The following is a 14,297-nucleotide window of genomic DNA, read 5'->3' on the forward strand; positions in this document are numbered from 1 at the left end:
TTTGATACAGGCCATACCCCCAAGGAAATTCCCTTTCAACTGATTGGCTGCTCACAGCAGACCCCATCATGGAGGTGGTCACCTTATATCAAATCTCGTCATGGAAGTGATCACAACATCAACTACCAAACCACTGAGAATCATGGCCCAGCAAAGTTGACACACAACCTTAACCATCACACCTGGCAATCTACTCTCATAAAGATTACAGCCTAAGAAACCCTGTGAGGAAGTTTTATTCAACCTATAAGGGTCGCTGTGAGTCAGAATGACTCAACGGCACACAACAAGAACATTGAGGGTTAAACTCCCTTTTGCCTGTATGTCCCTAGCAATTACAGTTGTGTAGAGGGGTTTTTTTTTTTGTAGGCAGGCCTAAACGGGCAATCTCATAACCATAAGCTATTTACCTCTGCTGACCTGGGAGGGTGAGTTGCGGGAGATGTGAAACAAGGAGAGCCTAAAAAGAAATAGCCTGGACTCCAGCGTTGTATCTGTTGACTGAAGTTAATGGTACAAAGCAAAATTGACACTTACCTAACTAGCCTGAGCTTGGGTTTCCAAATCAAGTCAAGCCCTTGCCAGGTTATCTAGCTCCAGAGTATAACATCTAACATCCAAGAGCGAACTTTCCTATTCCAACCCAAGGAATCGAAATCACTTCTGGTGCCAAAAAAAAAGAAACAAGTTAGGAAACACAGTGTGAGGAGAAATGCACTGTGGCTGAAGCTGCCCCCACCTCAACCCCTGTTCCTCTGCAAGCAGCTGAGTGAAGAATATTAAAGATCACCTGCGCTATCTTTGGTTAAATAACAAGCCTACATAAAATATAGGCCCTAATCAAGGTGAATGAATATTTTAAAAGTTCCAACATGGGAATATGAAGAAATGTGACATGCACACGCAAGAAAATTAAAGAAGAAAAGAAATCGCTCCAAATTAACAAAAGAAAGAGCAAAATAAAACCATTGTAGAACTTAATGGTGTTAGAAGTCAATGCCATGAGGAATAGAATAAAAACTGTAGAAAATCCTGTAAGTGATATGGTGGACAGAATACAGAAGAAAAAGACCAAAATGTTTAGAGAAAAATAGTAGATACATCATAGACAAAGAGCCAAAATGCAGATAATCAGTATTCCTGAAGACGAGAACAGAATGAATGAAATTACTCAAAGATAGAAGAAAATGTTCCTAAAAGAAAGAAAAGCCTTAACCTTTAGGTTAAAAGAACTAACTCTATTCCAGAAAAAATTAATAGACAATGAAGAACATCAAGCATCTAGGCAAAAACAATAGTTCAAAGGAAATAAGAAATGAAGCTTGCCTTAAATTTGTACTCACAATACTGGAAGCCAAAAGGCAGTAGAACAGTTTCTCATCTTCAGCACTGTTGGCATTTTGAATCATATAATTCCTTGTTGTGGGAGGCTGTCTTGTGTGCTGTAAGATGTCTAGCAGCACCTCTAGCCTCTGCCCACTAGATGCTAGTTACCGCGCTCCCTAGTTGTGACAACGAGAAATGTCTGCAGATGTTGTCAAATGTCCCTTGATGGACAGAATCTACCCCAGTTGAGAATCAGTGAAATAGAGCAATATCTAGAGAACATCGATTTCTGAAAGGCTGTATAACCCAACCCGTTGCCATCTAAAAGGCTGTATATGACCCAGTAATTCTTTAATGAGGCAAACTATCATTCATTTGCAAAAGAAACAAAACACCAGTGTCAAGTATATAGGAATTCAGGAAATACAGCCTCTGTATACCCTCCATGGAGTCCTCGTGGTGCAACGGTTAAGCACATGGCAGCTAACCAAAAGGCTGGCAGTTCAAACTCACCCAGCAGCTCTGTGGGAGGACCACCTGGAGATCTGCTCCCATAAAGATTACAGCCTAGAAAACCCTATAGGGCAATTCTACTCTGTCATACGGGTTCACTATAATTCAAAATCGACTCAACAGCACCTAAAGACAACAACAAATACACCCTCCAGTAAATCTACTTGAAGATATCCAACCAACCAAAGAGTAAATCAGAATGAAGAACAATGAGAAAGTTACAGTTTTTAAAAAATTATTGGTAGGCATTGTGTCTATTAATATATTGTCACATTTAAGCAACTAGAAATTACAGCCACAGAAGAGAAATTAATTTTTTTAATTATTTAAAACTTTCAAAACGAAAAGACATCTAGGAGAAAATCTTCATACTCTTGTTGGTTAAGGAGCTCTTAGATTAAACACCAAAGAGATAATTCATAAAGTAAAGTTGATAACTTCCACTTCATTCAATTTAAAACCTTTCTATGTCAAAAGACACCATCAAGAGAACAAACAGACAAGCCACAGACTGGGAGGAAATATTTTCAAGTCACGTATCTGATAATGGACTTGTGTTCACAATATATCAGAACTCTTACAACTCATAAGAAGACAGACAATCCAGTTTAAAAAAAAAGAAAGAAAAGATTTCAATAGACATTTTGCCAAAGAATATACACAGATGGAAAATAAGCACATGAAAAGATCCTAAAATTGTGAGTCATTGGAGAAATGCAAGTTAAGACCACCACTCTATACCCAGTAGAATGACGGTATTCTCAAGAGACCAGTGAGGATGTGGAGAAACTGGAAACACTTAAGTGACTGCTGGCAAAGTTTGACAGTTAAACTTGTAATTACAGCCCAGCAGTTCTCCTCCTAGGGATGTTCTCAAGGCAGATGGAAACACGTCCACACAGTGTTCACACAGAGGTTCATAGCAGCATTATTCATACTGGCAAAACATTGGAAACAATCCAGTTGCCTGTTAACTAATAGATGGATAAACAAAATGTAGTATATCCATACAATGGAGTAAAAAAAGCAAAAAAAAAAAAAAATTTTTTTTTTAATGCAGTAATTGTTCTTAGGTGCCATCTTGTCAGTTCCAACTCATAGCGACCCTATGTACAACAGAACTAAACACCACACGGTCCTACGCCAACCTCACAATGGTTATGCTTAAGCCCGTTGTTGCAACCACTGTGTCAGTCCATCTCATTGAGTGTCTTCCTCTATTTCACTGACCTTCCTCTTTACCAAGCATGATGTCTTTCTCCAGGGTCCGATCCCTCCTGACAACATGTCCAACGTATGTGAGACGTAGTCTCGCCGTCCTTGCTTCTAAGGACCATTCTGGTTGTACTTCTTCCAAGACAGATTTGTTCATTCTTTTGGCAGTCCATGGTATATTCAGTATTCTTTGCCATCACCACAATTCAAAGGCACTGATTCTTCTTCAGTCTTCCTTATTCATCATCCAGCTTTCACATACACAGGAGGTGATTGAAAACACCTTGGGGGTCAGGCACAAGTTAGTCTTCAAGGTGACATCTTTGCTTTTCAACACTTTAAAGAGGTCTTTTGCAGCACATTTGCCCAGTGCAATGCATCTTTTGATTTCTTGACTACTGCTTCCATGGGTGTTGATTGTGGATCCAAGTAAAATGAAATCCTTGATAACTTCAGTCTTTTCCCCTTTTAGCATGACATTGCTTACTGGTCCAGTTGTGAGAATTTTTGTTTCATGTTGAGGTGTAATCCATCCTGAAGGCTGTGGTCTTTGATCTTCATCAGTAAGTGTTTCAAGTCCTCTTCACTCTTGGAAGGCCGGCTTGTGTCATCTGCATATTACAGGTTGTTAATGAGTCTTCCTTCAATCCTGATGCCCTGTTCTTCATATAGTCGTTTTTCAGATTATTTGCTCAGCATACAGATTGAATAAAAAAAAAAAAAGGATGCAACCCTGACGCACACCTTTCCTGACTTGAAACCACATAGTATCCCCTTGCTCTGTTCGAACAGCTGCCTCTTGATCTATGTACAGTTTCTTCATGAGCACAATTAAGTGTTCTGAAATTCCCAATCTTTGCAATGTTATCCATAGTTTCTTATGATCCACACAGTCGAATAAAACACAGGTAGACATCTTTCTGGTATTCTCTGCTTTCAGCCAGGATCCATCTGACATCAGCAATGATATCCCTAATTCCACGTCCTCTTCTGGATCTGGCTTGAATTTCTGGCAGTTCCCTGTCGATACACTGGTGCAGCTGCTTTTGAATGATCTTCAGCAAAATTTTATTGCGTGTGATATTAATGATATCATTCTATAATTTCCGCACTCGGTTGGATCACCTTTCTTGGGAATAGGCATAAATATGGATCTCTTCCAGTTGGTTGGCCAGGTAGCTATCTTCCAGATTTCTTGGCATAGACAAGTGAGTACTTCCACTGCTGCATCCATTTGTTGAAACATCTCAATTGATGTTCCATCAGTTCCTGGAGCCTTGTTTTTCACCAGTGGCTTCAGTGCAACTTGGACTTCTTCCTTCAGTACCATCGGTTCCTGATCATATGGTACCTCCTGAAATAGCTGAACGTCGACCAGTTCATTCTGGTATAGTGACTCTGTGAATTCCTTCCATTGTCTTTTGGTGATTTCTGAGTTGTTTAATATTTTCCCCATAGAATCCTTGAATATTGTAACTCAAGGCTTGAATGTTTTCTTCAGTTCTTTCAGCTTGAGAAGTGCAGAGTGTATTCTTCCCTTTTGGTTTTCCATCTCCAGGCCTTTGCACATGTCATTATAATACTTTCTCTTCTTAAGCTGCCACATAAAATCCTCTGTTTATCTCTTTTACTTCATTGTTTCTTCCTTTTGCTTCAGCCACTCGATGTTCAAAAACAAGTTTCAGAGTCTCTTCTGACATCCATTTTGGCCTTTTCTTTCTCTCCTGTCTTTTTAATGACCTCTTGCTTTCTTCATGTATGATGTCCTTGATGTCATTTCCCAACTCATTTGGTCTTCCATCATTAGTGTTCATTGCATCAAATCTATTCTTGAGATGGTCTCTCAATTCAGGTGGGATACACTCAAGGTCATCCTTTGGCTCTGTCAACTTGTTCTAATTTTCTTCAGTTTCAACTTGAGCTCGCATATAAGCAATTGATGGTCTGTTCCGCAGTCAGCTCCTAGCCTTGTTCTGACTAATGATATGGAGCTTTTCATCATCTTTTCCCATAGATGTAGTTGATTTGATTCCTGTATATTCCATCTGGCAAGGTCCATGCGTGTAGTCGCTGTTTATGTTGGTGAAAAAAGGCATTTGCAATGAAGAAGTTGTTGGTCTTGCAAAATTCTGTCCTGTGATCTCCTGCATCATTTCTGTCTCCAAGGCTGTATTTTCCAACTACGACCCTTCTTTGTTTCCAGCTTTCGCATGCCAATCTCCAGTAATTTATCGATAAATCCTGATTGCGTGTTTTGTCAATTTCAGACTGCAGAAGTTGGTAAAAATGTTCAGTTTCTTCATCGTTGGCCTTACTGATTGGTGCATAAATTTGGATAATGTTCATACTAACTGGTCCTCCTTGTAGGCCTATGGATATTGTCCTATCACTGACAGCATTGTGCTTCAGGATAGATCTTAAAATGTTCTTTTTGATGACGAATGCAACACCATTCCTCTTCAAGTTGTCCTTCCCAGCATAGTAGACTATATGATTGTCCAATTCAAAATGGCCTATACTGGTCCATTTCAGCTCACTAATGCCTGGGATATCAATGTTTGTGTATTCCATTTCATTTTTGATGACTTCCAGTTTTCCTAGGTTCATAGTTCTACATTCCATGTTCCGATTATCAATGGATGCTTGCCTCTGTTTCTTCTCATTTTGAGTCGTGCCTCATCGGCAAATGAAGGTCCCAAAAGCTTTACTCCATCCGTGTCATTACAGTTCACTCTACTTTGAAGAGACAGCTCTTCCCCAGTCGTCGTCTGAGTGCTTTTCAACCTGAAGGGCTCATCTTCCAGCACTATATCAGACAATGTTCCGCTGCTATTCTTAGGATTTTCACTGGCCAAATGCCTTCAGAAGTAGACTGCTGGGTCCTTCTTCCTAGTCTGTCTTGGTCTGGAAGCTCAGCTGAAACCTGTCTGCCATGGGTGGCCCTGCTGGTCTTTGAATACCGGTGGCACAGCTTCCAGCATCATAGCAACATGGAAGCCCCCACAGTATGACAAACTGACAGATATGTGGGTAATTAAAAAGGATGAAGTACTGATACATGCAGCATAGATGAACTCAAACATTATGCTAAGTGAAAGAAGCCATACATAAAAGGATAAATATTGTGTGATCCCAGATGTCTTAGACTGGGCTCTCTAGAGAAGCAAAACCAGTGAAGTGTGTATATAGAGAAAGAGAGATTCGTATCAAGGAAGTGGTTCACGTGGTTGTAGAGGCTGCAGAGTTCCAAGTCTGTGGGTCAGGCGTCAGACCGGAGGCTTCTGTTGACTGACTTAGCTGCAGGGGCTGATGAACCCAAGAATGGCAGGTCAGACGACAGGCTCCTGGCTCACGGGCTGCAGGAGCTGACAGATCGAAGATCAGCAGGTAAGACAGCAGGCTGCTGGCTCAAGTCCCAAGAATGGGAGGTGAGATGCTGGATCCAGAGTGAGCAAAAGCTGGCCAGCTTTGCCGGGAAGTGCATTTATATTGGATGCAGGCCACACCACCAAAAAAGCTCTCTTTCAGCTGATAGGCTGCTCATAGCAGATCTCTTCATGGAGGTGATTACATCATTACATACCTGCCAAACTGCATCACTGCCAGACCGCTGAGAATCATGGCCCTGGCGAGTTGATACACAACCTTAACCATCACACTACATATACAAAATGTCTTTAAAAGACACATTTACAGAGACCGAGCCTAGAGCTGAAGGTAGGATAACTTCTTGGGGAAATAGAAATGTAGTAAAACTGACCTGTGGTGATCATTGCACAACTCTAGAAATTTACCAAAATCGTTGAATTGTGCATTTAAGTGGGGGAATTTTACAGTATGTTATACTTCATTTAAGCTGTTTTTAAAAACTGACATCGATAGATTAATACACAAATCCCAGTAAGTGCCATCAGAACTAGAGCAGTAAGGTCAAGAGATGGGATAGAGGTTTGATGTAAGTGCAGAAATTTTATTTTTCATAGGACATAAACCATTGGCAATTAAATTTTGGAACTAGTAAATAATGAAGACATACGTTTAAACCTATTAGTGAACAGTATGATTATTAGAACTAATGAGGAGAACTAATGGTGATGCAGTGGTTAAAGTACTCTGCTGCTAACCGTTCAGCAGTTTGAACCCACCAGCCGCTCCACAGGAAAAAGGTGTGGCAGTCTGTTTCCCTAAGGAACTACGGCCTTGGAAACCCTATGAGGCAGCTCTACTCTGTCCTGTAGGGTCGCTATGAGTTGGAACCGACTCAACAGCGTGGCTTTGGTTTTTTGTTTAGAGCTAAAATCACTTCTCTATCTTCAAAATTATTAGAGGGAGAAAATAACCACAGAAAATAAGACAGACCAACTAGGATATAGGAAACAAAAGTAACATTAAGAATCATAAAAACAGAAACTAAAAACAAAAGAAGGCTGTACAACAATGAAAGTCCATGGGATAATCCTGTCTATTAAGAGGAAAAGACTTTCAGACTGGGTCATAGTTTTAAGCACTGGCCCACATAACCACATAGAAAAATTGGCTTCTATGAGTCTTGTGAAAATCAGGCAACAATCTTGAAAGAAATGACTTTGCTTTTAGGTTCCTCTTAAAAAAAAAATTTTTTTTTTTTTTTGGGCTTATAGTGATGTCTTGCTGTGTTAGAGATCTAAAGAGCAGGAAGAATGCAAATGAAGTATAGAAATAACACTAGTAAGTACAGCCAATAAATTGTTATTTAACCAAACTTTTTATCATCTAGTGACTTCTTAAAAGGTCATAAATTGAGTAAATTCCTATATGTTAAGATTTTAATCCAATTAGGGTAACTAGATTAATAACATATATTACGAGAGACATAATATCTTTAGTATCTTCCAGTTTCAAAAAAAATACCAAATCTAGAAAAAGAAAATTTTAAGTGGGGAACTCAGGGTGGTAATGAAGAGAGTGCTGACACAGTGCAGAGAGTACAGCCTGTGTCATGGAACAATTTGTGTAGAAACTGTTGAACGGGAAACTAATTTGCTCTGTGAACCATCACCTAAAGCAAATTTTAAAAAATGAAGAAGAAAATTAAGCTTCTTGGAGAGGAACTGTGGAGGACCTACTCCCATCAAAACAGAGTGAAAGACCCAGAGATTTTTGCCAGCTACTGGATAGTTGGAGCCCTGGTGGTGCTGTGGTTAAGAGCTCAGGCCGCTAACTAAAAGGTCGGTGATTCAAACCCACCAGCCTCTCCTTGGAAACCCTGTCAGGCAGTTCTGCTCTGTCCTTTAGGTTTGCTATGAGTCGGAATCGACTCGACAGCGACGAGTTTGGTTTGTTTTTTTTTTTAATAGTTAGTGCCAGTTATGTTGACAATGATAAAAAGTAAGTCTTCCTGAAAGAAATAGGTACTAGACGTTCTGATAGTCAGTGGAAGAGTTCTTGATAAAATGCGAGTGTAGAAGTGCTAAGAATCACCCATACCTTTGTTTAGAGGGAAAATGTAGGGGTTTACATTCACTTTTAAAATCCCAAATAGAATTATAATGAAAACTCTCCTATCCCCTGATAACAATAACTTAGTGATTGTTGTACAGTGAGTAATACTTTTTTGGAAACCATGAGGCAGTCTTTCTATTTTGGACTTTTTTCAGTGATTCAACACACAGTAAATGTGAAATTTGATTCAGAGCTTTCCATAATAAGTATTCTTACAGTTGTCTTAAGTTAGGCACTAAATTTGGAAAAATCACCTTAATAGTCAGGCTTTCCTGTTATTCTGGTATGCCTAATGAAAGGGCTGCTGGAATTAATTCTGTTTTAAGAGGAGAGAATGCCTTTCAGTTGAAGGACTATAAATGGCACAGGCAGCAATGCATAATTCAAAAGTTATGGCACTCCTTAGTGCCAGATTGTTGGAGAAGAATAACATTTGTTAAAGCTAATTAAAGTTTAATATGTTTAATAAATGTGATTGTTACAGACAAAAAAATCATTAAAGTGCTATAGAAATTGTTCAGTTGCCATCAGGTCACATAATAAATTGATGATTTTTCTCACTCTGAATTAATGCAAATTCCCATTGTGCTGTATTTAATTATGCTCGAAATGGTGCCCTTGACTCAGATTTCAGTGAAGAACTTCATTTTTTTTTACTTTTAAGGCTCAAAGTAGAAAATTCAATTAGCATTATGAAAGAAACGCTAAAATGTGGCATTTAACTACAAAATATATTTCAAGCTTTCCATTTACCAAATAACTTTCCCAGCACTTACTGACCTCCGCCTTCAGAGGGCCTCTAAGATCTGTTTCAGACATTTGGTGCTTCTTTTTTAGTTAAGCATTTGAGAAAACTATTACCCTCATGTACTCAAAATGCCTGATAATAAATGTAAAAAGTATTCTTTCTGGCTCTCTTTTGCTTCCTGTTCTAACATTTGTGTTAGAGATTTCAAGTAGCATATAAACTGTAATTAGGACAAAAAATAGCTTTTTCAGCCCATATTACAGGCCATATACATTTTTTTAAAGGTTTATATTGGACTTAAGAATAGGGAAACTTAGCAGGTTGGTAATAAGACGCATCGGTCTCTTCAGAGCATTTTGAGGTTTGGGCTGTTACTCAGTTTTGCCCACATCATAAAATATACTTTAAATTCTACATGCAGATGAAACAGATGAGGCGAAATGTACTTCAGATCAGGTGGGGGCGTGTCGAGCTTTGTGCGACAGCGCAGAGGCTCCAGGTGTCGCTTTGCCTTCTTCTCCTCTCCCTTTCCACACCATGGTCAGAGCCTAACTATTAGCTTTTATACTGTTGGTACTGATCGTCTCATGGGCGTTTTTAATTCTTTGGATCCTGGTAGAAACAAGCCGTAGTACCTACATTGCATTTGTTGAATGCATGTCTTTCATCTTTAATCTCTCATCTCTTATCTCTAGGTTCCACCTCCTTTTTTCATTTCCCCCTTGTAATTTATCTGATGAAAAAACTCACTTGCTTCTTCATATATCCCGTATGCTGCCAGTTCTCAAGGATTATTTGGATTAGCATTATTGTTGTCAGGCACTGTTGAGTCACTTCCAACTCACAGCGACCCTACAGGACGGAGTAGGACTGCCTCATAGGCTTTCCACGGAGCAGCTGGTAGATTTGAACTGCCGACCTTTTTTTGGTTAGCAGCCAAGCTCGTAACCATACCACCATCAAGGTTTGAATGTTCCTGTTTGGGCAGTAACAATATTTCACGGATAATGTTGTGTGCTTTACATTTCGTCCATCAGCTGCTGGAGACACAGTATTCTAAGTTGTCTCTTTGAGATGATGCTAAGGTCCATCTGTGGTTCAGATGTTGTCATCCTGGCCCGTCTGTCATCAAAGTCTTCATTGCCCTTTTGCTGAATGATTTTAGCAGCCATGTATGATTACTGCCTAGAGCCATTATATCATTTCCTTACTTATTAGCTGGTATTTTCTACAAAGAAAAACTTCCCTCATCAGCTGTTTGGTTATCTTTATGAACTCGTGGGTTTTAACATCTGATGTGCTTCAGTCCATTGCAATTTTTCTTTCCAATATTCAGATAGCCCCATCTTTGTCAGGGGCGTTCCTTCAGGTTGGCTCTTGAGTCTTTTTGACACAATCGAAGGAATTTTGATAGCTTTCTTGGTTTCTGGTATGACAAGATATTAACGCTTATACTTTGTCTTATACGCTTCCTGGCCCACATCTGGATTCAGATGTTTGTCCAAGGAGCCTTGGTTCCTTTTATTGGGAGATATGCCCTTAGAGATCACAGTCTGGGCACTGGTTCTGCTCATTGCTGCTCGGTTGGCCATTGTTTCCAGGCCTTTTCTGTGGACAGAACTGGGACATAAGTATGGGTTTTCTCTAAGAGAAAAATACATCACAAGTTCAAACTAATATTTCCAATTCAAATTTAGACTTAAATGGTTTTTATTTGTTTGATTTTATATTTGAATCTCTTTTTAGCTCGTTAAGCATGCTTGATCCTGTAATACTATCTATTGTAATAGAGTTATATACCGTATAGTTGTACAATAACCAAATCCGTTGCCGTCAAGTTGATTCCGACTCATAGTGACCCCACAGAATAGAGGAGAACTGCCCCACAGGGTTTCCAAGGGGTACTTGGTGGATTCCAACTGCTGACGTTTTGATTAGCAGCCAAACTCTTTACCACTGTGCCACCAGGGTTTCCAGTTGTATCATAGTTATATATAATACTATAGTGGTCTTAGAGCAATATTTACTCTGGTAACATTTCTGGAAACAGTTTAAGATTTCTTTGCAATTATAAAACACTTGAAATAATTCCTTTCTGTGTGATTAAGCTGCCAACCCATAAATAGGTTAATCTGTTTCATTTTGCTTTCAGTTTATAGAAATTGCTTTTTTCTCCTATTTTGATTGTATTTGTTGTATAGTTTTTTTTTTCATATATGCATCCACTTGGTTTCAAAGTCAAATGTACAAAACAAGACCCATTTGAAGAATCCAGCTTATTGTACTATCCTCTCCATCCTCTTCCTTCCCTTCCTCATAGGTAGTTTTTCACCTTTCCTGATTTTTAATATAAGCAAATATGTATAAATATTCCACCATTTTACATTTAAAACTTTTAAAGACAAAAAAATAAAATCTTTAGTGTCTCTTATCACTGAAAAGATTGTTTCCCATGAATGAATTTATCTGTGTGTTGTTTATGTATGAAGTATGTTGTTAGTTGCCATTAGTCAGTTCCAACTCCTGGTGACCCCATATACAACAGAACGGAACGTTGCCAGGCCCTTTGCCATCTTCATAATCATTGGTGTGTTTGAGTCCATTGTTGTAGCCACAGAGCATCTTGAGTGTCTTCCAAACCTAGGGGGCTCATCTTCCAGCACTATATCAGACAAGATTTCGTTGTGAACTATAGGGTTTTCGTTGGCTAATTTTGGGAAGCGTATCTCCAGGCCTTTCTTCCTAGTCTGTCTTAGTCTGGAAGCTGCACTCCCTAACCCCCCCCCCCAAAAAAAGCCAGTGCTCTTGGGAAAATGTCACAGCAACAATGACTTATTACTTATTGAAGCAAGCAAGATTTGCATGGTTGTTTGTGTTTTGTATTTTGTTTTCTTATTTAAAGTTATGGTTTTAAAAACCAGTGTCCTGTTTCTATATTGTTTTTCAGGAACTGTATCCTGCGTTTTGCATTCACAATGGAGGCTCTGACCTGGAGCGGCTTCCCACTGCCAGTACCTGCATGAACCTGCTAAAGCTCCCTGAATTTTATGACGAGACCCTTCTACGAAGTAAACTTCTCTATGCTATTGAATGTGCTGCTGGGTTTGAATTGAGCTGAGCGGAAACTGATGTTGGACTGACACTCTGCAGAGAATTACCAGTACCTCCTACGTAAGCAGCAGCTCTGCCAGACCCACAGGGCTCTCGGCTGGATTTCTGCCACTCTCCTTTCTTCCAGATGCCCTCTTAAGTTCCTCTCTTCCGTCCTTTTTTCCATCATTTCTTCCTTCCTTAATTTTTTAAATGGTTTTTATTAAGTCATGGTCATTTATTTAGATGGACATTGCTTCTCAAATAACATAAACAATATTACGTGCCACGTGGCTGCTTTAGTGATTTTGCAAGAAGAGCACAGTTTTAAGACAACTCAGTGAAATTAACCAAAGATGAAGCTTTGGCTTTGTGCTGATCAAATTGTAAACACCTTCCTAAGCTGGCAGCACACCTGCAAAATGCAGCACGTCGCTTACTGTGTTAAGACTGGGCTCCACGAGCTACAGAGAAAATACTTGTTGAGATACAGGGTCGGAGGGGTTCAGAATGCTTACTTCCAGGGGGCCCCCGTGCTTCTCACGTGGCTGAATTGTTTACAAGCCTACTTGTTAAAACGGAAGGCCTTTTTTTTTCCTGCTGCCTTTTCCCAAAGTGGTTAGGTTTGAAAAATAGGTAACAATGATAATATATTATTTGTGTGTTTTAAGCCATTTCCCAAACAGGGGGCTAGCATGCTTATTTTAAATATAACATTGACCCACATCATGATGCTTTAGATGTCCCTTTTCATGTGGATGTGAGACATACAAGTCACTCACTGTTAGACTTCGGTCTCCACTTCGTGCCTGTAGAGCTTTGGGGAAGGGGGCGGGTCTCTCTCCAGTTCCTCTGGCAGATATGTTACCTTCAATAAGTAATGATTTGGAGGAGATTTACATTGTAACATCTATTAAAAGTCATTTAAACCAAAGTAGCGGGCTTTATTCTTGGTATCTGAAGCCTGCCCTGGCCAGCTTCTTTCCATGACTTCACTCCCCTTCCTTATCACTTTGGTCTGTGCAAACCAGCCTCACTAAGACATTAGTTGGTTAAGTTACCATGCTTTTGCACCCTTCTGCTTCCTCGAGTGGTGCTGCTTGACACGTCGGTGGGGGAGTTACTGAACGTGTTTCCAGGGAAGAAAGAACATTTGCTGATTCTCTAGTAATAAGGCACTTTATCAGGACCTGGTTTGTGTTGCTCTGTGATTTCTGTCACTCCAGATGGAAAGCATTTCAAAATGCCAACTCTGACAGCACAGCGATCCTTTGCTAATGTCGGGGGGAAGGAATCCGAGTTCCTCATCTCTCCTTTGTCAGCTGTTCTGCTGTCACTGGAGGCTCTGTTGGATGTCATATTTAATAGACCGTAATTAGCAATATACTGTACTTCTAAATGCAGGAAAACTGAATGACACTTTTAAGACGATGACCATTATCAAAACAAAATGTATAATTTCTTAATTTGAATAATAAATTAAGTGTTTAAATGCTATTTGTAGTCTTGATATACAAAAATAAAATAACTAGGGTTTTGTCTTTGGTTTTATTTTTACCTTAGGTTGTTTTATGTTCTGTATCTTCTTTACTTATTAATTTGTATATTTTGTTACTCATATTTTGAAAGTGGAATATTTGGGGATGAAGAAAAATTGGCAATTACACTTTAGTTTTTTTCTCAGCTATTTTGAGCTTATTTATTTATTTGTATGTTCCAGTGGTTAAATATTTGCATTAAATTTTTTTTTCCCCCAAGATTGTATTGTCATACCCCAAATCATTGTGGTTATATCCTTCCCTAGTGAAACCACAGCTTGTAAGTATTAACTAGGTTTATCACAGGTGTTTAAAATACCATCAGTCAGTACAAAATAATAATATTCAAATCATATATACCATAGATTATCGTCTGAAATAGCCTT

General features: G+C 39.2%; 1 protein-coding gene across 3 annotated transcripts in view; it reads left to right on the forward strand.

Annotated features, from left to right (window-relative positions):
* The window catches only part of UBE3C (ubiquitin protein ligase E3C), a 210,675-nt gene extending 196,619 nt beyond the window's left edge, over positions 1–14,056 (forward strand). For 2 of the 3 annotated variants that reach the window (XM_064275135.1, XM_064275138.1), the window contains one exon: positions 12,231–14,056. In XM_064275135.1, coding sequence (XP_064131205.1) covers positions 12,231–12,401 — 171 coding nt within the window. In that variant the 3' untranslated portion in view covers positions 12,402–14,056. The remainder of the gene's footprint in view (positions 1–12,230) is intronic. The other variant, XM_064275137.1, reaches the window with a different exon arrangement.
* Positions 14,057–14,297: the final 241 nt, after the last annotated feature.

This window comes from Loxodonta africana, chromosome 22 (genome assembly GCF_030014295.1).
Source record: "Loxodonta africana isolate mLoxAfr1 chromosome 22, mLoxAfr1.hap2, whole genome shotgun sequence".
Taxonomy (NCBI): Eukaryota; Metazoa; Chordata; class Mammalia; order Proboscidea; family Elephantidae; genus Loxodonta; species Loxodonta africana.